This window comes from Nakaseomyces glabratus, chromosome F, assembly GCF_010111755.1.
Source record: "Nakaseomyces glabratus chromosome F, complete sequence".
Taxonomy (NCBI): Eukaryota; Fungi; Ascomycota; class Saccharomycetes; order Saccharomycetales; family Saccharomycetaceae; genus Nakaseomyces; species Nakaseomyces glabratus.
The window spans coordinates 472,386-495,006 of NC_088956.1; the positions used below are offsets into that span (position 1 = coordinate 472,386).

At 37.6% G+C, this 22,621-nt stretch overlaps 8 protein-coding genes and 1 non-coding gene across 9 annotated transcripts; 4 read left to right on the plus strand and 5 right to left on the minus strand.

Annotated features, from left to right (window-relative positions):
• Positions 1-613: 613 nt before the first annotated feature.
• Positions 614-2,506, plus strand: FUI1 (uridine permease; the record flags this gene model as incomplete). The annotated part of the gene is made up of 1 exon (XM_446167.1): positions 614-2,506. One exon carries the CDS (start codon positions 614-616, stop codon positions 2,504-2,506), a length of 1,893 nt encoding a protein of 630 aa, XP_446167.1.
• A 1,267-nt stretch (positions 2,507-3,773) lies between these two features.
• ECM13 (Ecm13p) lies at positions 3,774-4,634 on the minus strand (the record flags this gene model as incomplete). Its single annotated transcript, XM_446168.1, has 1 exon — positions 3,774-4,634. The coding sequence occupies one exon, from the start codon at positions 4,632-4,634 to the stop codon at positions 3,774-3,776; it is 861 nt and encodes a 286-aa protein (XP_446168.1).
• A 2,647-nt stretch (positions 4,635-7,281) lies between these two features.
• On the plus strand, positions 7,282-7,557 carry GVI51_F04169 (uncharacterized protein; the record flags this gene model as incomplete). Its single annotated transcript, XM_446169.1, has 1 exon — positions 7,282-7,557. One exon carries the CDS (start codon positions 7,282-7,284, stop codon positions 7,555-7,557), a length of 276 nt encoding a protein of 91 aa, XP_446169.1.
• A 2,597-nt stretch (positions 7,558-10,154) lies between these two features.
• On the plus strand, positions 10,155-11,516 carry COR1 (ubiquinol--cytochrome-c reductase subunit COR1; the record flags this gene model as incomplete). Its single annotated transcript, XM_446170.1, has 1 exon — positions 10,155-11,516. The coding sequence occupies one exon, from the start codon at positions 10,155-10,157 to the stop codon at positions 11,514-11,516; it is 1,362 nt and encodes a 453-aa protein (XP_446170.1).
• Positions 11,517-12,149: 633 nt separating this feature from the next.
• Positions 12,150-13,358, minus strand: PSY4 (Psy4p; the record flags this gene model as incomplete). Its single annotated transcript, XM_446171.1, has 1 exon — positions 12,150-13,358. One exon carries the CDS (start codon positions 13,356-13,358, stop codon positions 12,150-12,152), a length of 1,209 nt encoding a protein of 402 aa, XP_446171.1.
• Positions 13,359-14,392: 1,034 nt separating this feature from the next.
• Positions 14,393-18,328, plus strand: EDE1 (Ede1p; the record flags this gene model as incomplete). The annotated part of the gene is made up of 1 exon (XM_446172.1): positions 14,393-18,328. One exon carries the CDS (start codon positions 14,393-14,395, stop codon positions 18,326-18,328), a length of 3,936 nt encoding a protein of 1,311 aa, XP_446172.1.
• Positions 18,329-18,970: 642 nt separating this feature from the next.
• On the minus strand, positions 18,971-19,486 carry MOH1 (Moh1p; the record flags this gene model as incomplete). The annotated part of the gene is made up of 1 exon (XM_446173.1): positions 18,971-19,486. One exon carries the CDS (start codon positions 19,484-19,486, stop codon positions 18,971-18,973), a length of 516 nt encoding a protein of 171 aa, XP_446173.1.
• Positions 19,487-21,207: 1,721 nt separating this feature from the next.
• SEC17 (alpha-soluble NSF attachment protein SEC17) lies at positions 21,208-22,086 on the minus strand (the record flags this gene model as incomplete). Its single annotated transcript, XM_446174.1, has 1 exon — positions 21,208-22,086. The coding sequence occupies one exon, from the start codon at positions 22,084-22,086 to the stop codon at positions 21,208-21,210; it is 879 nt and encodes a 292-aa protein (XP_446174.1).
• A 255-nt stretch (positions 22,087-22,341) lies between these two features.
• tA(AGC)2 lies at positions 22,342-22,414 on the minus strand. Its single transcript has one exon. It is a non-coding gene; the product is annotated as a tRNA-Ala (tRNA).
• Between the last annotated feature and the right edge of the window lie 207 nt (positions 22,415-22,621).

The window sequence follows — 22,621 nt, forward strand, 5'->3', positions numbered from 1 at the left end:
TACCCCCGTCGCCCAATTCTCTATTGCACAAAGGCGATCGGAGCGTGAATATAGCAAGCAAGCAAGTTGAAAACTAGGGACAAATGTGAAATTTTTCATTGCCCAGGATTCTCTTGTTTCTTTTGCGATGTGATGGCCCTAAACTACCCATTGTCGCGGTGATAACATGCAACAGATTTGTTGGCACCTTTTAGAAAGAATAGCTATTTGTCCTGATAAGAAAAGGTTATTTGTCTCCATTATGTAGCTTATGAATAGCATTACTGGATATTTGTCCTTGGAAAAACTTTTATTGAAAACTTTTCTCCAACGGAGGAATGGTATTGATCAGAAATCCTATCTTGTATATTTCTTTTACTATATAATACATTACATTTTGCTCCCATGGTCTTTGAATTTATTTCTGTTTCCAATATCCTATCTTCAATTCTTACTATTCTCTTGTATATAGCCTTAACTAGACTGTAACCAAAAAACCAACTAGTCCTCGGAATAAATAATAATACTTGAAAAGAAAAAAAATCTAACCACTGCAAGCTTTTTTTTTTTAGAGTATTAATACTTTTATTCCAAGAATTCATATTTTGACAAATAACATTATAGAAACCAAAACATGCGTGACGTTTCTACTTCCGAGGAGAATCAATACAGCACTCTCACTAGCGATGAGATCCTAAAGCATAGAAGCGATGCGGACACATCCGGTGAAGACGAAAAATATTACAAAGAGGAGACAGTCAACATCATTGACACCAATGATGTCGAACCTTCTAGTGACGAGGAAGACCATGATGACAAACATGAGAAGTTTAAGAGAAAGGGTACTTTCGCTTATCTTTGGTACAGAATTGTTGACTTCCTTGAAGTTAAGCAAATCGATGACGACGGTAAAGTCACTGAAAGCCAATCTGTCTTACAGACTTTCCTTTACAACGACGATCTAAAGCCTGTGGATAAAGCCCGTAGAGTATGGACATGGAAGGAGTATATTTTTTTCTGGATCTCTGGTGCTTTCAATGTTAACACATGGCAAATCTCAGCTACTGGTTTACAACTGGGCTTGAACTGGTGGCAGACTTGGATCTGTATCTGGGTTGGTTACTCTTTTGTCGCCGTATTCCTGGTTGCAGGTTCTCGTATTGGTAACATCTACCACATCTCCTTCCCAATCGCTTCCCGTGTTGCTTTCGGTACATATTTCTCTATTTGGATTGTGCTGAACAGAGTTGTGATGGCCTGTGTCTGGTTCTCTACTCTTGCTTACTTAGGTGGTGACTGTGTTCAACTAATGCTGATGTCTATCTTTGGCAACAACTTGAACAAAAAAATGGGTGACACAATCCCAAACCCAAACCTAACAAACTTCCAATTCATGTGTTTTATGCTTTTCTGGGCTGTTTCATTACCATTTCTATGGTTCCCACCACATAAACTACGTTTCATTTTTGCAATCAAATCTGCCATCACTCCTTTTGCTGCATTTGGTTTCTTAATTTGGACCTTGAAGAAGGCCCATGGTCATTTGGCTCTAGGTTCCTTGAATGGAGGTGAAAAGATTAGTCAAAGTGTCCTAGCTTGGTCCGTCGTGAGATCTATCATCAGTGCTCTAGATAACTTTTCTACTCTGATTTTGAATGCACCAGATTTTTCCAGATTTGCCAAGACTCCAAAATCTTCCATTTACTCACAATTATTCATTCTACCAATCTGTTATGCAGTTATCTCTCTTATTGGTATTCTATCAGCTTCCGCAGCTTACAAACTTTACGGGGTTAACTACTGGAACCCATTGGATATCCTAAACAGATACTTAGAACATTACACAAGCGGTAACCGTGCTGGTGTCTTCCTAATTTCTTTTGCCTTTGCATTCGATCAATTAGGTGCTAACTTGTCCGGTAATGCCATCCCAGCAGGTACTGATATGACAGCTTTGCTACCCAAATTCATCAATATTAGAAGAGGTTCATACCTATGTGCTTGTATTGCTTTGGTCATCTGTCCTTGGAATTTGATGGCCTCATCATCTAAGTTCACTACTGCCTTAGGTGCATACGCAGTCTTCTTGTCTGCCATTGCTGGTGTTATCTCCGCTGACTATTTTGTTGTAAGAAAGGGTTATGTCAATGTCTTCCACTGTTACACAAACAAACTAGACTCATACTATATGTACAACAGATATGGTACAAACTGGAGAGCAGTTTGCGGTTACATTGTTGGTATTGCTCCAAATTTCGCGGGTTTCTTAGGTTCTATCGATGTCCATGTTCCTATTGGAGCAATGAAAGTTTACTACCTAAACTACTTTATCGGATACCTAGTTGCTGGTTTGGTATATTTGGTTTTGGTTTATTACTTCCCCGTCAAAGGTGTTCCTCATAATGCCAAATTAACTGACAGAGTTTGGTATGAAGAGTGGATTGAAGTTGAAGACTTCCGTAACCAAAGAGAAGCATTTGAAAAGTATGGAGATGCTTCAATGTCAGAATCTAAATTATCTGCATGATGTTTCCTCTTTAATGAATTTGCATTTTCTCAATAACACTTTAATGACTTTTCCCTGTACTTTTTCACACTACTGCATTTTTTCCCCATAACATTTTACATTCTTTCAAATTAATACATCACTAAATTTAATGTTAATGTTTATTATTTATATACCTTTTCTTACCTATAGCATTTAATAATTATTATTTTCCCAATACATTTTGCATTTTATTTGTTTTCATTCATTAATGTTTCTATCTTTTTTATTGATATTTGGTCTTCCATAATACTACAGCTCTCGAACATCATAGGACATGAAAAGCAAGTTATCAGTTGTGAGACTAAGCATAATGCTAAATGTCTGTGAACTTTTCTTGTTTGCGCATTATCAACAGGAAGCAACTACAAATAAAGTTAACGATCGAGTCTCACCACTATCATATTAGGTTCGTGTCTAATATAAAGATCTGCTAGACGCTTCACTCTTATGCAAGCTTTTCATACATTGATTTTTATTCAAATCGTTCATTCTTTTTGAAAGAGAAGTTGTGTATGGTATCTCTGACGATGTGATGACCATAAGTGAAATTACGAGACTAAACAACATTCAAAGAATGCTTTAAGTCTCGCCCGATTTTTTATAAAAGCCTCAAGATGAGTCGATAATTTTTTTAGAATATACACGTCATCAATTTTATTTTATAAGTGTATTCCACAGCGAAAGGGTAAGAAGGTTTCCCGATATACTTCAAATTTGGGTCTTATGAACAATAACAACCATTGACCGTTAATTATGTACACCTTATTGAGAATCTCCGTGCATCCTCAAAAACTGATGCTTCTTAAAGTGTTGAGATAAATTACATACCAAAGCTCTAATAGGAAAGTACAATTCCGGACTGTCTTTTTATTTTTTTTTACTTAAAATGTCTAAATGGTTGAAGTTGTATCCACTCTAACTTCAGAACGAGAGGCTTGTTGCACATCTTGCACAAGGACACTAATAAAACTTTATATTTACCTGCTCGCTTGCTTGACCGGAGGTCGAGAATTTTAAACCACAGATAGCAAGAAATGTCAATCCTCTTTATCTAGCTCTTGATTTGATAAATTCCGATTAAAGTAAAATTAAAAGTATAATTAATAAAATGCTAATTACATTTATTAAGTACTAATGCATAAAAACTATTAAAAAAACACTAAACAACTGAAAAAATGACAAATTTGAATTATGGTAGTCAAATATTAAAATTGAATTAAAATTAAAAACCCAGTGACATATTCTGTCATACTAGTGTCTTATGTTGTGGAATATTAAAATAATTATCATGGTTTTTATGATAATGTACACCATAGTCGTTACTAGATTTACAAATATCATCGTAAGATTCGAAAGCATCGTTATCGTCGAGAGGACTATTTAAAGAGTGCTCATCAGAGTCACTACCTGAGCATACATCTGTGGTTTCTTTATAATCCTTTGCCTTTTCATCACAATCGTTTCCAGTACTAGTTATACTGCTGCTAAGGCAAATTTCTGTCTTCTCTTCGGTTGTGTTATCACCTTCGCTTGGTTCTTCCCAAATAGTAGTAAAATGCTTGTTTGATGAGTCATTATGACCAGCATAATGAGCGCCAGCACCAACAACGTAGTTACATTCTTCAGCGACAGAAACTTCAGAGTCGACCACTTCTGTGTTTTCTTTGCAATCTATGCTCTCGTCAACTTTGAAAGTGAAGTCACCTTGTGCCTCTGTTTCGCTTTCGTAGTCAGACTCAGACTCAGAGTCAGACTCGGACTCAGACTCGGATTCAGAACTGTAATAGTAGTAATCACTGGTCGATGTCTTATTCTGAGCGGAGACCTCTCCAGCATGAGTGTAACCCTCAACGACATTGGAGTTTTGCTTTGAGAGTTGCAAGTCATCGGCTACATTTTGTTGCTGACGCTTTATAAGATTCATGCGTTCGACATTTTCTGTTATTCTGTCCAGCAGGTTAGCGTGGCCGACTAGCACACGCAGGTTGTACTCTTTGTTAGCCTTTTGAGCGTCCTTGGCACATCTCATTAGCTTCGTTCTTGCCTTTGAGGCTAGAGAGTATTGGTCTTGTAGCGACAAACTGTTGTTAAAATGAATAGCCAACATTATTATTGTAGTGTGTGTATGTTATTTGTTTTGTTTTGTTGAAGTAGATATTATGGTGTTTATTAGTGAATAAACTTGTAAATGTTTATTACTTTGATCCGGTGTAGCAGTTGATAAAAAATAATTATTATTTGTGTGGTTTTCGATTTTGGTGTCTTTAACACAATCAGGTTAAGATATATGTGGTTTAAATACTATGTTGTATTTTTGAGGGGGAGGGAAGGTAGTTTACTATATTGAAGGAAAGACATCTTCCAACCTCAAGAATTTATTCTATCCTGATTAATTACAATCATATTTATATTAAAAAAATTATTCATTGCTAATAGGGAAAATGATCTTCTTGTTTTGGGAAAGGGATTAGTCAAGTGAAGAAAAAATAACTCGGTCGGAACCACCTAACAAGTTATTGAGTATTAGTAATAAGGATCGACCTTCGGTAATATCGAGAAACAAGAAAAAACTGAGTAGAAAGAACGGAAATGGATTATGTGTACAATTTTGAGTGTGATGAAGTGTTCAGAGAGGGAGAATCCTAATTAAGAAGAAGCGAAGAGATCGGTTTTTTTTTTGTCAAACAAATTTGTTTTTTTTGGATTGCGAATCTTCGATTTTTTCTTCTTCTAACCAAATGTGTACAGAGTATTCTGTGAAAATGTAGGACGAGAAAGTCGATTATTCCATGTTTATCTAATATCGGGATAATGAACAATATATCCTTTCTCGCTTTTTTTGACCTGAGGTAAAGACGATTCCTCTACACATCTATCTGAGGATCATCAGGAAGGGAAAATCTTCTAGAAGAAGAAAAATTGCATTTTTTTTTTGTTGTAATGTGTAATTTTGTGTGTGATTCTTACCAAATTAGGTTTTTTGGGATACAGTGGCAGAAAAAATCCCTCGCCCAACGGGTTTTCTTCGGCATTTCCGTAAGGTATTGCATATATCCGAAAAAAGATAAAGGATGTGACAGACAAATACCAGTAGGAGTGGTATTCTTTTTTAACGGCTTCACACCATGCATCGGGGGTAGGGAAAGGGGAGGAGGGGGGGGGGTGGGGAGGCAAAGAAACACACTTACCAACAGCTGAGTGGAAGGGTCTGAGACTTTAGGACACACAACTTGTTTCCGATAGAGAGAGGGAGCAACGCAGAGGGATCTAAAAAGAAGTAACTACGAATCCTGTGATGCCTTCTGCTTCGGTATTTCTTTGGACAGATCCTTCTGTAAGGAATCCCAAAGGGGTGCATAGAAACCGAAGATGTGCGACAATCCCATTTGTTGGATTCACAGAAAGCAATGTAGAGGCCAACTGATTTTCGACGTTTGGTATGTACTTTTTTTTGCTGTGTGAAAGTGGACAAACATCCCCTCCTTCCTACAAGTCTTCTACCGAGCGAACAAGAGCAAATATAGGGATGGAATAAAATATTACTGATCCAGAGACAGGTGCGTACAGTACTCAAATCAGATAGGACGGTACACACAGAAGATGGGAGGGTTGGTGAGGAGAGAAGACTGTAACATTTTAGTAATCCTTGAAATGATTTTCAAATAGAGTAAAGTCACAGAAAGGAAGGCACAAAGAATTTGGAATGTACAGACTAGGCCGTGGAAAGAACAGCTACATGTTTGGAGCAAAAGAAGAACACTACACTACAAACGGAAACGATGGTATGCAATAATCCATGACAAATCGATGAGGAGTTCAGAAAGGATCGCAGTACATCGGCGATGTAATGGATGAAAGAGCATGTGAAAAGCCGAAAAGTTGGTTCTGGCCCACATTTCTTCTTCCAAATGAGGAAGAGTGTACCCAACTCTCCAGTACGCGATTCTAATGCTCATTAAGGAAAAGTCTTGATCCAAAGGACATCTGCTTATGTTCTTATGATCTCTTGAAGACTATATGCCTGTTTCAAGATACGTGTGTACTAAAGTTGATTCTAAAAACCGATACCCAGTGGAGTATTTCTATTCTATTTTTGGGCTGGAATCATTTAATTGAGATTTCTACTCTACAGAGATGGAAACGTCGCATGATACATGTGATACATGAGGCCTAGCTGTATCAAATACGTACAATATTGCGAGAGTAGTATGACTATGTTTCCTACACTACCATTCAATATCGTAGTAGTCAACAGAGCATTTATTTCGAGATAACAAGACTTGTTCAAAACAAATGAAAATCGTGATAGGATTTCGACCATCATACAAAGCACTAATGCCGATAGAAGAAAAGAGAGCCGAATAACAAAGATTTTAAGTAATTTTTGTCATAAGATAAGTAATAAGAAAAAAAAAATGCCTTTCAAGTAGATAGCATAATAGAAGGGCATTTACAAAAAAAAAAAAGATACTTACTAATTGTATAGCGTAACACTCTGGCAAAACGTCTAGTGTTATATCGTATGGCTTATGGGGGCAACAGTTCTTGAATCAGAATCAGAATCAGAATCAGAATCAGATGTCAATGCATAATTAGAGGCGATTTCTTTTCTTGTTGCCCTATAGTACCTATAAGATGTTCTGACAACGAGTTAAAATATATGAGGGCTGCGAGGTTTTACTGACGGACCGTCTTTGCATCCGTAGCTATGTTTCAGTACAATACCCAAGATATACCCATCATTTACCAAAAAAATGCACAGAATCCTATGCAGGGGGGGTATCCAATTCCCACCAACAATTATTACGATCTCCGAAAAGGGAAATTTTATTTCTAACGTTGCGAGAAGCTATATATCGATGAAGGCAATTTTCTCGGGCATGCTTCCGTGCAGAAACTCCCTTACCTTTTTCTTTACAGACTTCCTAGATGGATATAACGAACTAAGGAATGTTTGTAACGAGAAACCCCAGTACAGACTCAAAAATTTTCAAGATCCCTATCCTATCCAGCAGGTAGCCCAAACGTAAAGAGAAACGATGCACAAAGAAAAATAGAAAAAAAGGGGATAAGTATTTAGTTGCATCACTTTTTCTTTTCCTCCGATGTACCTTCCCTTCGGCATTGCTCTCTCAAGCTTGACCTAACTATCCTAGTGATGCCCAGTGACGTAACAACTTTGGAACACTTTTCTTTATTTTTAGTAGCAATCAGATAGAGAAGGAGAGGCAAATACGGAAAGAAGATGAGAAAAGCAGCAGTAGATCAGATCGGTCTCTTACTGGATAAAGACTATTTTGCAGTGAGTAGAAAGTTTCCCAGAGTAAAACCCCAGAGAACGACAGTAGATCCCGGATAAAGAGGGCAGTAAATGTTCCAATCCCGGTACAAGCTTTCTGTTAGGGCATTTTTTCAATAGTCCTGAGTTTCTGCGAAGAGATTTCAGAAACCGTTACAGCTTTTCTTTCCGAAGTGTCGGGTTTTTCATACTCTATATTCCACTGCTAAGTAACAAAAATAAAACACCGTCTCTAAGAAATGCAGAATCAAGGGTTTCCTGATATTACGATGACTATATCTAATTGGATGAATGGCCACTGGTAATGGGTTTTCTAGTTATTTGTGGGATAACACTACTGAATGAGTATTTTTCGAGAGTCATTAACACCTTACAAGAGAATCCCGCGAATTGGATTGGAATAAAATGTTCGGGAATTCTAACTTACACATCATTCACTCTATCTTACATTATCATTTAGCGATTTACTTCAATAGGTAATTCACACAACCAGTTTGTAATACAATACTGCTTTTAGAACCCGATAATTTACAATCGAGAGACCTTGTGATATTGAACAAGTCACAAACTTTCAACTTAACTTTACTATAAGCCCGATGGGCATTACCTAGCATAATTCTTATTTCGCCAACGGCGAATCGAGTTTTGTCAAGAAGAAGGAAATAATTGCCTCATAATAACTCTTTGTGTTTCGCATGGTCTCATTGACCAACAATTCTCGGGATTCTTATCTTACTTGGTACATCTGGGGTAATCGTAGTGAAATAGCCCATGTCTAGATGTAGAGAAAGCCAACACTATTAATAAATATGACAGTTGTCTTGATGGTTGTGATGTATGTATATTTAAAAATAGATTTTGGATGAATCTATTGTTACTATGGAGTAATAGCAATGCCGATAATTAGGCATACCATTCCAAACACATAATGTCTCTTGTAAAGCCACTGTTAGTGAAGTATGTTCTGGTCTACATCATGTATGCTTTACCTATGAAATTTTTACCATAAGACGAAAAAAAAACAACAACGCTTAATAGATAATGTATTCTTAAAAATCTACTTCTAATGAGATAGAAATCATATGAATGAGCTCTCTGTAAGCTGAATAACAATCTATAGGTTTTTGTATAAAGACCATCGATGCATCAAGATTATTTAACGACGAGACGTAGATAGAGTATAGATGACTATCATCACATCCGCTCACGATCGCACACTATAATAATTATCAAATTTCGATTAGATTTGAAAACTATTGTAAGGATTACACGGCATAAATATTTACAACACATTTGATATACGTTTATCCGTATATGCAGGATTTAAAAAAGATCATATGACTGTCAACCGTACAAAACATCATTGGGAATTCACTCCTTACTATCCTTCCCATCTGGCCAATCACAGCAGAGAACAAGTTTTACCCTTGGATGTGTTGGGACTGGTCGAGAAGGGCACCCCTCGTATCGCTAACTTATTAGCCGGGTAAGTTGACTATAACTAACTCCTCACCACCCAATACATAGACTCTTTCTATTGTCGATCAAGAAGCATAAGTAGTCTGTAAAAATAGCAGCTACTTGTTGCTACTAGACCAGCATTGGGTTGATGTTAACAAACTCTATACTACTTATTTCTCTTTAACTTATGGTGCAATTGAGCACTCACTACATAAAGTATTGTGGTAGCAAATATGGTCACCTTGTACTACCTTTGCTATCAACCCTCCTTAGTGTTTCCCACATAATGTCGTCCTTCCTATCTTTGCTTGAACTCGAGACAGAAAGTATAGAGAGAGCTCTCTCGTCCTACCAAATCCAATCGTCAATGATAACTTCTCCTAGATGGTGATATCGGATTGGATTGGTCTTTTAGTTTAGTGAGAATCTTCCCTTGTTAATGAATCAACCACCAACATCCTGTAAGAATTGAATATTCTTGAAAGACAGAGGAAGTAAAAAAAAAAATAACAATAGTATATATCAAAAACTGTTTCAAAGTTTGTGTATTGAATTTGTTATTTCAATCATATTTTGTTTGAAAGACATCTGATAAGACTAATATTACACTCAAAGGAATCTATTTCTGAACAGTTTTTGAAATTTTGTATCAACAAAAAGATTACTGTGTCTGTAAAGCAAATCGAAAGGTTATACTTAACATACTGGCATCTATCATAGCTAAAATATTCGACATTTCTGTTATTGAAGAATAAATCAAAAAAAGAGCACTAGTTGTTAACAAAGATTTTACTCATAATCCATAAACACAAATTTAGGATTATCTGTGCAGAAATATCAAAACCATAATAATATAATTACAAGAAAATGCTTAGAGCTGTCGCATCTAAACAATTGAGAAGGGGACTAGCCACTCAAGTTAGTGGCTCTCTAGCTCCAGAAATTAGTCAACTATCCAATGGTGTTGTCGTTGCAACCGAACCAAACACCTCCTCTTCTACAGCATCTGTTGGTGTTGTCTTTGGTTCAGGTTCATCTAGCGAAAACCCTTACAACAATGGTATCTCCAATCTTCTATCAAAGACTTACAAGAGTACCGAAAACCGTGCTAATGCTGCAACCAAAGGTGTAGAAGTTGTCTCTAAGGTCGGTAGGGAATACCAATCCTACTTGGTTAACTCTCTGCCAGGTCAACTATCTAAATCCTTTGATATTCTAAATTCGACTGTTCTAGGTAACCCAACTGGGTCTGACAAGGTATTTGAGCAAACTAAGAGCAACGTCTTGAAACAAATTGAACATTTCGAAGAAACCAACCACAAGGGAAGAGTCCTAGAGCACTTGCATGCTACAGCTTTCCAAAACACTCCTTTATCCTTACCAATCAGAGGTACTACTGAATCAGTTGATGGCTTGTTGAGGGGTGATTTGGAAGAGTTTGTTAACCAACACTTCATCTCATCCAACGCTGTCATCGTTGGTACTGGTAACATCTCCCACCAAGAACTATGTGAACTAGTTGAGAAGAGCTCTTTGAAGTTCAACTCAACTACCAAGGCCAAGCCAGAAGCTAACAAAAAGTCTACCTTCTTGGGTTCTGAAATCAGATTAAGAGACGACACCCTTCCAAAGGCTTGGATTTCCATTGCTGCCGAAGGTGAAGCATTGACCTCTCCAGATTATTTAGTATCCCAAGTTGCTGCCCAAGTATTTGGTTCTTACAACGCTGCTGAACCAAACTCTAGATTGCAAGGTATTAAGCTCTTGGATGATATTCAGGAATACCAACTATGTGATGACTTTGACCATTTCTCTTTGTCTTACAGAGATTCCGGTCTATGGGGTTTCGTAACCACAACACAAAATGTTGGTTCAATCGATGACTTGATGCACTTTGTTCTAAAACAATGGAATAGGTTAACTATTTCAGTCACCGAGACAGAAGTCGCCCGTGGTAAGGCTATGTTAAAATTAAAGCTTGCTAATGAAGCATGTAAGAAGAACTGTCACATTGCATCTGATTTGGGTAATTTGGTACTAAATCAAGGTGTCAAGTTCAACCAAGATGAAATCTTCAGAAAGATCGATGCAATCACTGTTAAGGATGTCAAGGCTTGGGCTGGTAAGAAACTATGGGACCAAGACATTGCCATTGCCGGTACTGGACAAATCGAAGGTCTATTTGACTACATGAGACTAAGAAACGATATGTCTATGATGAGATGGTAGATAACTCCTAATTTTTACATATAAGAACCAGATTCTCCATTTGTCATCTAGTCAGATTATCATGTCGTTTCGTAAAGTAGTTTGCTGATGTCTTAAAATGTTCCAGCCCATATATCAGTACAAAGTTATGTGTGCCATCATTCTTTATTCTTGGGTGCTACTTTATTGAATACGGCTACTGATCTTGTTTTCCCTAATACGTTTTTTATTATTCATTGACTATTTTTATTCTTGTACATCTGTCAATAAGTCACATTATCCCTGTGTCAATATTCAAATATCTGGGAGATATTTATATATATAAATAACTATTTATTCTTTTCAAAAAAATTCTGTAAACATTCATTTAAATGTTGTCCATATTTTCTGGATGTAAACTACCAAATTGCAGTTTTTTTGCAAGACACTACTTGCCAATTTACCTTTATAGTACAATTCCTTCGATTGAGAATTCTGAAACAAAAGCAGAAACACCTATGAAGGATAGGTTATATATATTTACCAATTACATATATGTTTAACAGCCATAGCATGTTAAAGTGTAGAGCATTGTTCTCGTAGCTACCTCGTTTTGTCGTCAAAAGAAAAGTAGCGTGATAATTTGACAGAATGGCGGCGAATCGAATTAAATCGTCACGACTCGCTTGCTTTATTTCTCTTTGAAAAGCTTGCTGGATTTGCATAGTTACCATCATTCTCATCACTCAAAGGTAGTCTCCTCTTGCTAAGGTCTCTGGTATCATTTTGTGAGGAGATTGCTATACCAGTGTCATTTTGTAAAGAGCTATCATCACTATTATTGGAAACATTCATTAATTCGTTTCTAGTGGTATTTGCATCCTCCTTTACTGCCTCTTCTTCTACTTTGATATCAAAATGCTTATCCTCATCTTCATCCTCATCTCCATCCTCCTCCTCCTCCTCCTCCTCATCATCATCATCATCTTCATCTTCATCTCCCTCATCTTCCTCTATATAATCACTATCTTCGTCGTCGTCTTCTTGGCTATCATTATTATCATTTATAACTTGATTACTGAAACCAGTGTTTTCGTCATCTTGATCCTCATTTTCATAATACTCTTCGACTATTATATTGTCATCTTGGTGAGTAATGATTCTATCATTGTTTTGATTTTTCAAATTATCATCGTCGTCATCATCCATCTCATCATCTTCGAAGCTCAAATTCACACTCATAATTGTGTCAATTTCCTTTATAAAAGGTGTTAATTCAGAGACCATCTTTTCATCCAACCACGGTATTTTAGATAATGCCACATCATTTTGATCACAGTCAATATGTTCCTTATCCGATTGTGAATTTGAAAGTTCTCGAACATCTTTCAGTTCATAACGTCGCCAAGCGCCTCTGACTAAGCAGCATTTCTGCAAGGCATTAACAAACTTATCGAGTTCGTATGTCTTGAAGTAATGAAAAGGATCGAAACAAAGTTCACAAATTCTCACTATTGTAAATGGTAATTGGCTTTTGTCTTTGAAATTAGTGGTTAAATGTGTTGATATGCGCTTGAGATCATCCAATTGCCTAGTATGTACATCGTTGGCATCGTCTATGTCTGTGCCATATACAGCTTCCTCATTTTCCTCACTATCTTCCTTACGCCCTACAGTATGTCTTCCATTATTAACTTTTGTCTGGAACAATTCGTTCGGTATAGTGTTGACCATATGATCCAGCAACTCGGCTAGAAATTCGGAGACATTTATAGTTTCTAGAACATCATAATTCTTTTCTCGTACTATGCCTTTCAGTATATCATATAGGTACTTCGATTTGATGCCATTCATGTGAATAGCATCGATGGATGCACTATCCATTGTACACACTTGATTCCGTTGCAATCCGATAGTATCTGAGTTGTAGATATCTCAGATGATTGTTATTCTTGTAAGACTAAACTTGCTGTCTCTCTGAAGTAACAGAAAATGTAACCGTTTCTTGATGTTCAACTAGTTGAACTCTCGAAGTAGAACTCTTGACAGCAATCACCCCAAGGCTATGTATTTATTATTTTTCACTTGGCGATGCTTGAAATGCGTACAAGTTTTTCACTGTGGATTTCAAAAAATTTGTCAAATTACATCAACAAGACAATGGGTAAACTGGCTACATATTGAAAGGCGGAACAGAAAAGCTATAATTCAAAGTTTCGTTGACACATTTGATAGTAAATTATGAAGTGTTAAGTAGGTCCTCTTCTGTAAATTCGATCCAGCTCTCAGAGGTAGCTGTTTGTATAATATATGATTTAGCCTTACCAAGTGCCAATATATTTCTTGCACAGTCAAGAAAGAGGTCGACGTTTTAGATATCGAAGGGACAAATCTGGTGAAATTTCGCAATGCTAATATTTGGTCAGCACATGTAGGACCTGTACGCTATCCACTGATGCTACCTTCATAACTGAGTGCTTTATTATTTGTAGCCCACATGACGGCACTACTAACGGAGCTTTGCGTATTCGGTCAAGGGAAGGGGATCAAAGAAAGGAATCTTCGGAAGGAATTGCGGGAAAAAAGGAGATTAGTATTGGATAATAGTCATTTGCATTTGATTTCACTCCATATGGAACCAAATCATAACTCAGGATAAGTTCAGACAGAGTATTGAGCCTAAACAAGTCTAGTTCTAGCATTCTTCGTTTTTTTTGCTAGTTTTAACAGAGTCAATTCGTCCTTGTTGTTCTATAACAGAAAAACGCTTCAGGAATAGTTTTGATATTGAGCATATAAAGAGACTATTACAAAGTAGACCCTGTTTGGACTTTGAAAGGAAAATAAATATATATCTAATTGAGTGACTTCTTTAACTGAGCTTTTGATATTACTTGTTTTATTTTTTTGAACAGAAAATGGCGGCAATAGTATTTCAAACGCCGCTGACACATGAGGAATCTGATTTCTACAGCCAGAAGTTCCGTCAGTTGGACTCTGAAGAACTAGGTGTTGTCACTGGTGAGGCTGTGAAGCCACTGTTTGCAGCTTCCGGTCTGTCGTCTCAGATACTATCACAAATTTGGGCTTTGGTTGATATTGACAACAAGGGATTCTTGAATCAAAATGAATTCAATGCTGCCATGAGACTGATTGCGCAAATGCAACAATTCCCAGGACAATCAGTTACCACAACTCTTTACGATCATCCTCCTAGTAGATTGCCAATTTTGAGTGATCCTAACACCGTGCAAAGCACAGGTAACTCAAGAATGGGATCCACATCAAATGCCTCAATTCCTCATATCTCTGCCAATGATATATCAAAATACTCTCAACTATTTGACAGATCAGCTGGGGCAAGCCCAACTATCCCAGGTGATAAGGCTAAGGATATCTTCCTTAAGGCTAGATTACCTAACCAAACCCTGGGCGAAATTTGGGCACTATGTGATAGGGACGCATCAGGGACATTGACTAAACAAGAGTTTATTATGGCTATGTATCTGATTCAATTGGTGATGAGTAATCACCCATCAACACAACCCTTGCCAGACCACATATCAAATGAAATATGGGACTCCTTGAATCAATTACCAGCAACTTCTCTACCAATGGAGCAACCTCTGAGTGCTAGCTCCACAGGCCTTTCATCAAACCCACCTCTGGTGAGACAAAACACTTTATCAAGAGTATCATCAGGTGCATTCACCAACGCCGCTAATAATTGGTTCCTAACTCCCGAAAAGAAAGCTCAATTTGACGCTATTTTTGATGCATTGGATAAAAATCACGCAGGTGCCCTGGGATCTCAAATACTTGTTCCTTTTTTCTTATCTTCTAAACTAAGCCAAGAAACTTTAGCTAGTGTGTGGGATCTGGCTGATATTCATAATAATGCTGAATTTACTAAACTTGAGTTTGCAATTGCCATGTTCTTGATCCAGAAGAAGAACTCTGGTATTGACCTTCCAGATGTTATTCCTAATGAATTGCTACATTCACCTTCCTTAGGTTTGTATCCATCTCAAGCTCCTCAGACACAAGCAAATGCCCAACCACCACTTCCACCATCTAGAAACACGAAACCTCAAATGAATCTACCAGTGCAACCTCAACACTCTAACAATGGTTCTTTGAATGATTTAATGGCCTTGAATGGTTCATTTTCTCCGCAACCAACAACAGCAAAGCCATTAAATCACACTGATTCCGGGAATAGCTTTGAAAACTCCTCTGTAGCAAATACTATGACTGCAAAGAAATTCAATCCTTCATCAACGTTTGGTCAAAGCATAATTAAGGAGGAAGATGAGAGGAATGTTGCACTTGCTTCAAATACTGCTACCATGGGTACTACTACTCCTGCCACAACTGCGTCAAATCTACCGGCAGTACCAACAATGTCGAATGTTCCTGGTACAAATAACACTCAAGCACCACCAGCTACCCAAACGCAACATATGAACAAAGCAACTTCGCCAGTTCAAAGACAGAGCACGTTACCAAAAGTTCCAAACTTTGGAGGTTTCACTAATGCAGCCGGTAGTGGGATAAATGCAATTACCGGTGCTACAGGTGCTGTTCTTGGTGGGGCTATTGGTGCCGTTGCTGGTGCCGCTACTGGTACTGTTAGTGGTGCCATTTCTGGAGCTAACAGAGATATTTTTGCAGATGGTGAATCCTCTCGTCAATTGTCTACTGCCACTACAGATTTGGCTAATTTATCAAATCAAGCTAACTCCCTTTCTAACCAAGCTGGTATTGCAAGCGAAAAGAAATCTAAGGTATCTCAGGAATTGCAAAGGGTTAATGAAATGAAAGCAAACATTGAAAGTAAGTTGGCTACTTTGAGGGCTAAGTATGACCAAGATGTTAAAGCGACTGAAGAAATGGAAACACAGTTGACACAAACTAACAGAGAAGTCGAAACTTTGAACCAGCAACTAGGAGTGGTGGAAGCTAATTACCATGCGACTGAGTCTAAGTTAAATGAGTTGAAGACTCAATATGAAGAGGCTCAGCAGAAGAACTCAAAACTGAAAGAAGACATTGCAAATTTCAATACAATGATTGCAAGCATGGAAGCACAACTTAACGAAAAGAAGCAGGTTGCTAAACAAGAATTATCTGTTGTGGATGTGAACATGAAGCAATTAGAATTGAATCAAATCACCGTTGCTGGTATCGAAAAGGAGATTTCAGGTCTGGATGAACAAGTTAATGTATATGTCAACAAGCGGAAAGAGCTTGACGAATATAAAAAGACAATCGAAGATCAGCATGCCCAATTGCAAGCCAAATATCAAGAAATCAGTGATAAGAATAATGAACTGACTGAACGTCAAAATGAGTTAGATGAACGTAACCAACAAATAGAAGAACAGGAAAAGCTATATCATGAACATGTTGCCAAATTACAAAGCCTCTTTGATGATTTAACTAATAGGCAGCAACAGTTTGAGAAAGCTGAACAAGAACTTAAGAATAGACATGTTGAATACGCTCAAAAAGTCCAAGACTTAACTGAAAGACAAATGAACTTGGCGATGGGTGAAATTCCATCTGATGCAAAGGAAATTGTAGAGAAACACAAGCAAAGCTCTGGTATGGGTGCTGGCGCTGCAATGGGAATAGCCGGTGCTGCTGGTGCTGCTGTTGCGACTGCTGGTGCTGCAATTGCCCATGCAATGACGTCAAATAAGGATGATGATGAAAAAACTGAGAGTGATGTGTTTGACAGAGATGTACCAACTGTTGGTTCTCAAAGTGAACCGGATGAAAATGCGGAAACTACGAACCACAGATCTGAAGCTGAGGCTGTAAACATGGCCGATCGTTTTGAGGGTGATTTGAATGAGTATGGGATCCCAAGAACCCAGTCACTAACGTCCTCCGTTGCTAATAACGCTCCACAGTCAGTTAGAGACGATGTCGAACTTCCTGAAACATTGGAGGAAAAGGAAATGTCAAAACCTTCTACTGCTGGTAACACTATAACTCCTAACGCCCATATGCCTGGAGAATGGGATAATACTGGGGCAAATACTATGACAAATACACAAGAAGATAGTGGTCAGATGAACGACTCTCCTGCTGATCAGTCTCAGGAGCATAGTGAGTCAGATACCTCAATTCAAAAATCTCTGGATCAAGAGGTACCAAAGAAGAAAATGACTATTGATGAAGAGTTCCCTCCCATCCAAGAACTGAACATCGATGAAAGCGACTCTTCTTCAGATGGTGAGTTTGAAGACACACGCGAACTACCAACTCAAGTTAGCAAGAACGTTGATGACCAATCGATGGCAATGACAGCACCACCAAATGGAGTAACACCATCGGTTCCACAGATGGAAAATACTCCTAAGGATGATTTTGATGATGCATTTAATGAACTGGAGAAAGCAACCGAAGAAGATGGTAACACATCAGACTTTGAGAATCTAGCTAACCAAGGATCCTTTGAAGGCTTTGAACATATTGATCGGAATGAAGTTGCTGCAAGTATGCAACAAGGTAATGTGGTAGGTGCGCCTACACAACAGGGTCAACCAATGGCACCTCAAGGTCACCACAACCATGGAAATGATGAATGGGACGAAATATTTGCTGGCTTCGGAAATGGGGTGAAAGAGCCTAATGCTTCTCAGCAAATGCAGCAACCTATTCCAGCATCAACTTCAGCTACTGCACAAGCGCCAATCAATAGAGGTATTGCTACCACACCCAAATCCCTAGCTGTAGAAGAATTGATGGGGATGGGTTTCAAGGAAGATGAAGCGGTTAAGGCTCTTGAAAAATCAAATTGGGATCTGGAAACTGCAACTAATCTTTTATTAGACGCTGCCTGAATGAACTGTCTTAAAATGTTATTGTTTTTTTACTGAATATTAGTCTCTAGAATGTTTTGATTAACTTACTTGCACTGACATCAATTAGCTGAATTTGTTAGAGATTATTTGTAATATATTTAAATTTCTGTATTTTGTTCATTATAATCACTGTTTGTATTAACGAGTATGGCTGAGGTCACAAGAAATGGTGTATCAGTATTATTTTTATCAGTCATAAGAGCTGAATCTTAGGTAAAAAGTTAACCAATTATACTATATAAAATTATATAAGATGGGGATATATCAAGAATTAAAAAAAACAAAAAAACAATGACCTATTGATAAAGAGAATTAAGCCATTGGGTATATCAAAATGAAATAGTTGCAGCTAGCTGATAGCAAAAAATAAAACCGAATTAGAAATAGATCTGAAGTGTACAATCGAAGCAGATCATGAAAATCAAAGAAGAAAAGAAAATATGACCAGAAACTAGAAATACTGAGGATCAATATTAATAGGGAGAAAATAAATAAATAAAATCGCATAAGATCGTCAACATGAATTTTTCGTTACACTTCTTCTAAGGTGAGTTGACAATCATAGACATTAAAATTGAGTAATCTTGATCTCTATTGAAGAAGCGAGGCTTGATATTATACTTAATCGCATTTGCAAATAGTTTTAACCTCAAGGATGAACTTCCCTTCCTTGTAGCGTTGATCCTTCCTTTCGCTCTGCAAGTACTTCCAACCAACTACATTTTTACACCAGTGACAAAGTATGTCACAGACCACATAATCACCTGTTAGCATTGGCCTTGTCTCGACATTACCTTCTAAAACATTTAAAACTTCATCCATTAAGTACGCTGTTCCAGTTTTCCCTCTATAATCCTTGGAGATGACATGAGAGGAAGAAGACAGATGAGTTCTGCACCGGCGGCATCCATACGTAACAAATATCTTTTCTTGTGAAGAAGAAGAAGAGTCTGATGACCCCGAAAGCGTCCTCCTACGCTGTCTGAGCAATATGGGACCGGAGTATAGGCTATTGCCTATTGTTCCGTATTCATTGTATTGGTATAGATCGGTTTGACTGTTTCGAGAACCCTTAAAGGACTTATTCAAATCGCTGGCCAATGGAGACTCAATATAAGAAGTGTACCTTAATCCCATTTCTTAGTTGGATAGATCAGATATTGTATTATTGTAGTATATGATTTAGTTTTTGTCTTTGGTAATGAAACCTTCCTTCAGCGCTACAAAAGCACCCTAATTTATAGTTCGGATAGCTTTGAACAATAAAAAGTATCAGTGAGCCAGCTCTTGATTTTGATATTGTAGCATCCAAACGTCCAGGTAGTAGTTAATTTGCAACTTCGGTTCTACGCTCTGGCGTTTGGCTATTTATGAATATTGGGATATAAATTGCACTAAACTAGTTGGTTTGATTTTATCTAATAGAAACAGGTTTGGTTATCTGGGTATTATAGGCATAGAACCTCTCTAAGTGAAGAACAACTATTTACTTGGCATATATATATATAAGGGAAAGGAAAGTGAGTGTGTGATATCAATTCCTGTCGTCATAACCCTTGTGTGGCCTAGAATGGCCTAATAAGATTCCTTCTTATAAAGGGCCATGCTTGAGCATTTTGGACACCCATATGGATAATTACGGAATTATAAAATCCATTATTACTACAAGAGGGGAGTTTGTTAGTGGAAGTTATGGGTTTTAAAGCTGCACTATGTCATTGACCTGAATTCTAGTTTAAGTATGAAAAGCTGTGGAGTTGATTCCAAAATAAGAAACAAGTGCTGTGAACCCAAGAGGCCACTATTCATGGACCACTATGGGTAAGTATCTGTGAACTCAGGTTTCGTTGAGGGAAGAATACTCATGAGAAGAGTGACCCACTTCTCCGGCAACAGTCTAGTGATTATATAGAGAAAGAGAACGTTATTATCGTTCCTTAAAAAAAAGGAATCAAAATGATATGGGAGAGAGGACAAGGTGTCGGTTGGACAATTCTTGATAACCAGTTTTGGTAATCCTTTGATGTCCAAGAGCTCTTCAGCACTAAACCCTTCCTACTCTTGAGAAAGTGCGTTTCTTTTTCAGAGAACCATGATTATAATAAGAGATGTGTGTGGCTCCCATGATCTAAAGTTCGTAGATGAACTAATTATATGATTGAACATTTTAGATGATGTGGGTAGGGCAGTACAGATAAGATGCAGCCTCCCGTTTTAGAGGGATTTTTTTATACCTGTGATATACAGGTAGTAGATTCTACCAGTAGTAATTGCTGTTCCACAGTTGGGGGTAATAGGAAGTTTAAGGGTTAAACAGCTCAAGGACGATCATAAATCCCAAAGTCGTCTTATAGAACTCAAAATTCGTCATTGTTTCATCTAGCTATCAATGGCGTACACTATTATCAACTAAGATACGACAAGGACAAGACATACTCCAATTTATTGTGTAGACATGAAGTCTTTACAAACTGAGAATTCTTTTGGAGTGAGTCCATCACCAACATTTCCATAAATATTTTGCAATATATTGATATCTGTGTTCAGAATATGGCCTTTTACCGATCATAAATATTTTCATTGTTGAAGTCATTAGGAAATACGTTGTACAGTTAGTTCTAAGCAACGATGACTTTACCTATATCATCTTTGATTTCTCCATTGTTCTTATAAGATACGGATCACATGGTAGGGATGGGGAATTACCTCATTTGGAATAGTGAGTGCTTTATATTTATAATTGTTGGCTCATATTGTACTGTTTTATTGTGTACTATATGAATATCGCTTGAATATTTTTATATTTTGATTTAAGCATATTATTGTGTCAAACTAATATTACGTGTTTCTATATAGAACTACAATAAGTCATCTTCAGCCTCCGTGATTGTTTCTTTTATCTTCAGCATGATGGTGGTCTTCCACTTGTCTAGTTTTGAGAACTTGTCAAACTCAAACACCAATTGTGACAATTTTTCACTATCTCCTTCACTGACACTTTCGATTAAGCCCTGTAATAAATTGCACTCGCGAGAATCATGGAAATTTGGATCGTCCTTCATACCTTCTTGTACAGTTCTTGATGCTGCTACTGTGTCGTTAGCTGCTAATTGTGTTAGGCCTTTCTTCAGGAAATACTCTTTCAAGGACCACTGGCTCAATCTGTTACCAAGACTATTCTTGATTAACTTAGTATATAAGTCGCTGGCTTCAATATACTGTCCGTCAAGTGCTTTCAGATCAGCACATCTGACATAACATTTGTTCGCAAGAGCCATAGATTGGTCTTGTTCGTACCATTCACCAGCAGTCTCAAAGGACTCAATCGCATTCTTGTAATCCGTGAGATCGTTCTCTTGAATCTCACCAAGATCAAACTTGAAATTAGCTGCTCTCCTAAACTGGCCTTTCTTAGTGAATAGATTTACTGCGCTTTCTAACGAGCTTACTGCATCTGTAAAGGAGCCACTGCTCTTAAAGCATTTAAACGCTTCAATGAATGTATTGGCTGCTTCATCATCGTTACCAGCCTTCAATTGATAATCCGCAGCTTTCAGGAAACTCTCACCAGCAGCACTCAATTCCTTGCGCAACCTATAAATGTTTGCAGCCTGTACACATAACTCAGCGGCCTCCTCAAACTTGTAGGAGTCACTGCCATTAAAGAATTTCATAAAGCCAGAACTTGGCACACCTTTCTTCTCAGCCCTCTTCAATAACTCTTGTGGATCAGACATGATAAATTAGATTCCTCAATAATTTCCCCTTACGCAACTGCTTTTGAATAGTTCAAATTATAGAATGACTTGCCTGTACAACTGACTACTCTTATTGTGTTTACAGTCGATACCTATTTCCAGTAGTTATTTATAGGTCAGATTTCTTGTTTCAAGGTTTATGTGAAGCTAGAGACTTTTGGTGTGAGCGTGGTTTAGTGTAAAGGCTAAGTGACGATGGAGGAAAAAAATATGTAAAGGCCGACAAAAAATAAATGGACGAGTTGGGAATCGAACCCAAGACCTCTCCCATGCTAAGGGAGCGCGCTACCAACTACGCCACACGCCCATGTTGTAATCGATAGTAGTTTTAAACGATTATTTGACTATCTTGTCCAATTATACAGGTCCCCTAATACGAAATGGTGGTCTAACTCTTAACGTTTTGGTTCTGACCTGGATGGTAATGCTATATTTTGATATACATCCATAGGTGTAGTATATAGATTGGTAGCAGTAGCTCTGACAAACAACAATAGGTAAACTTCAAATATAG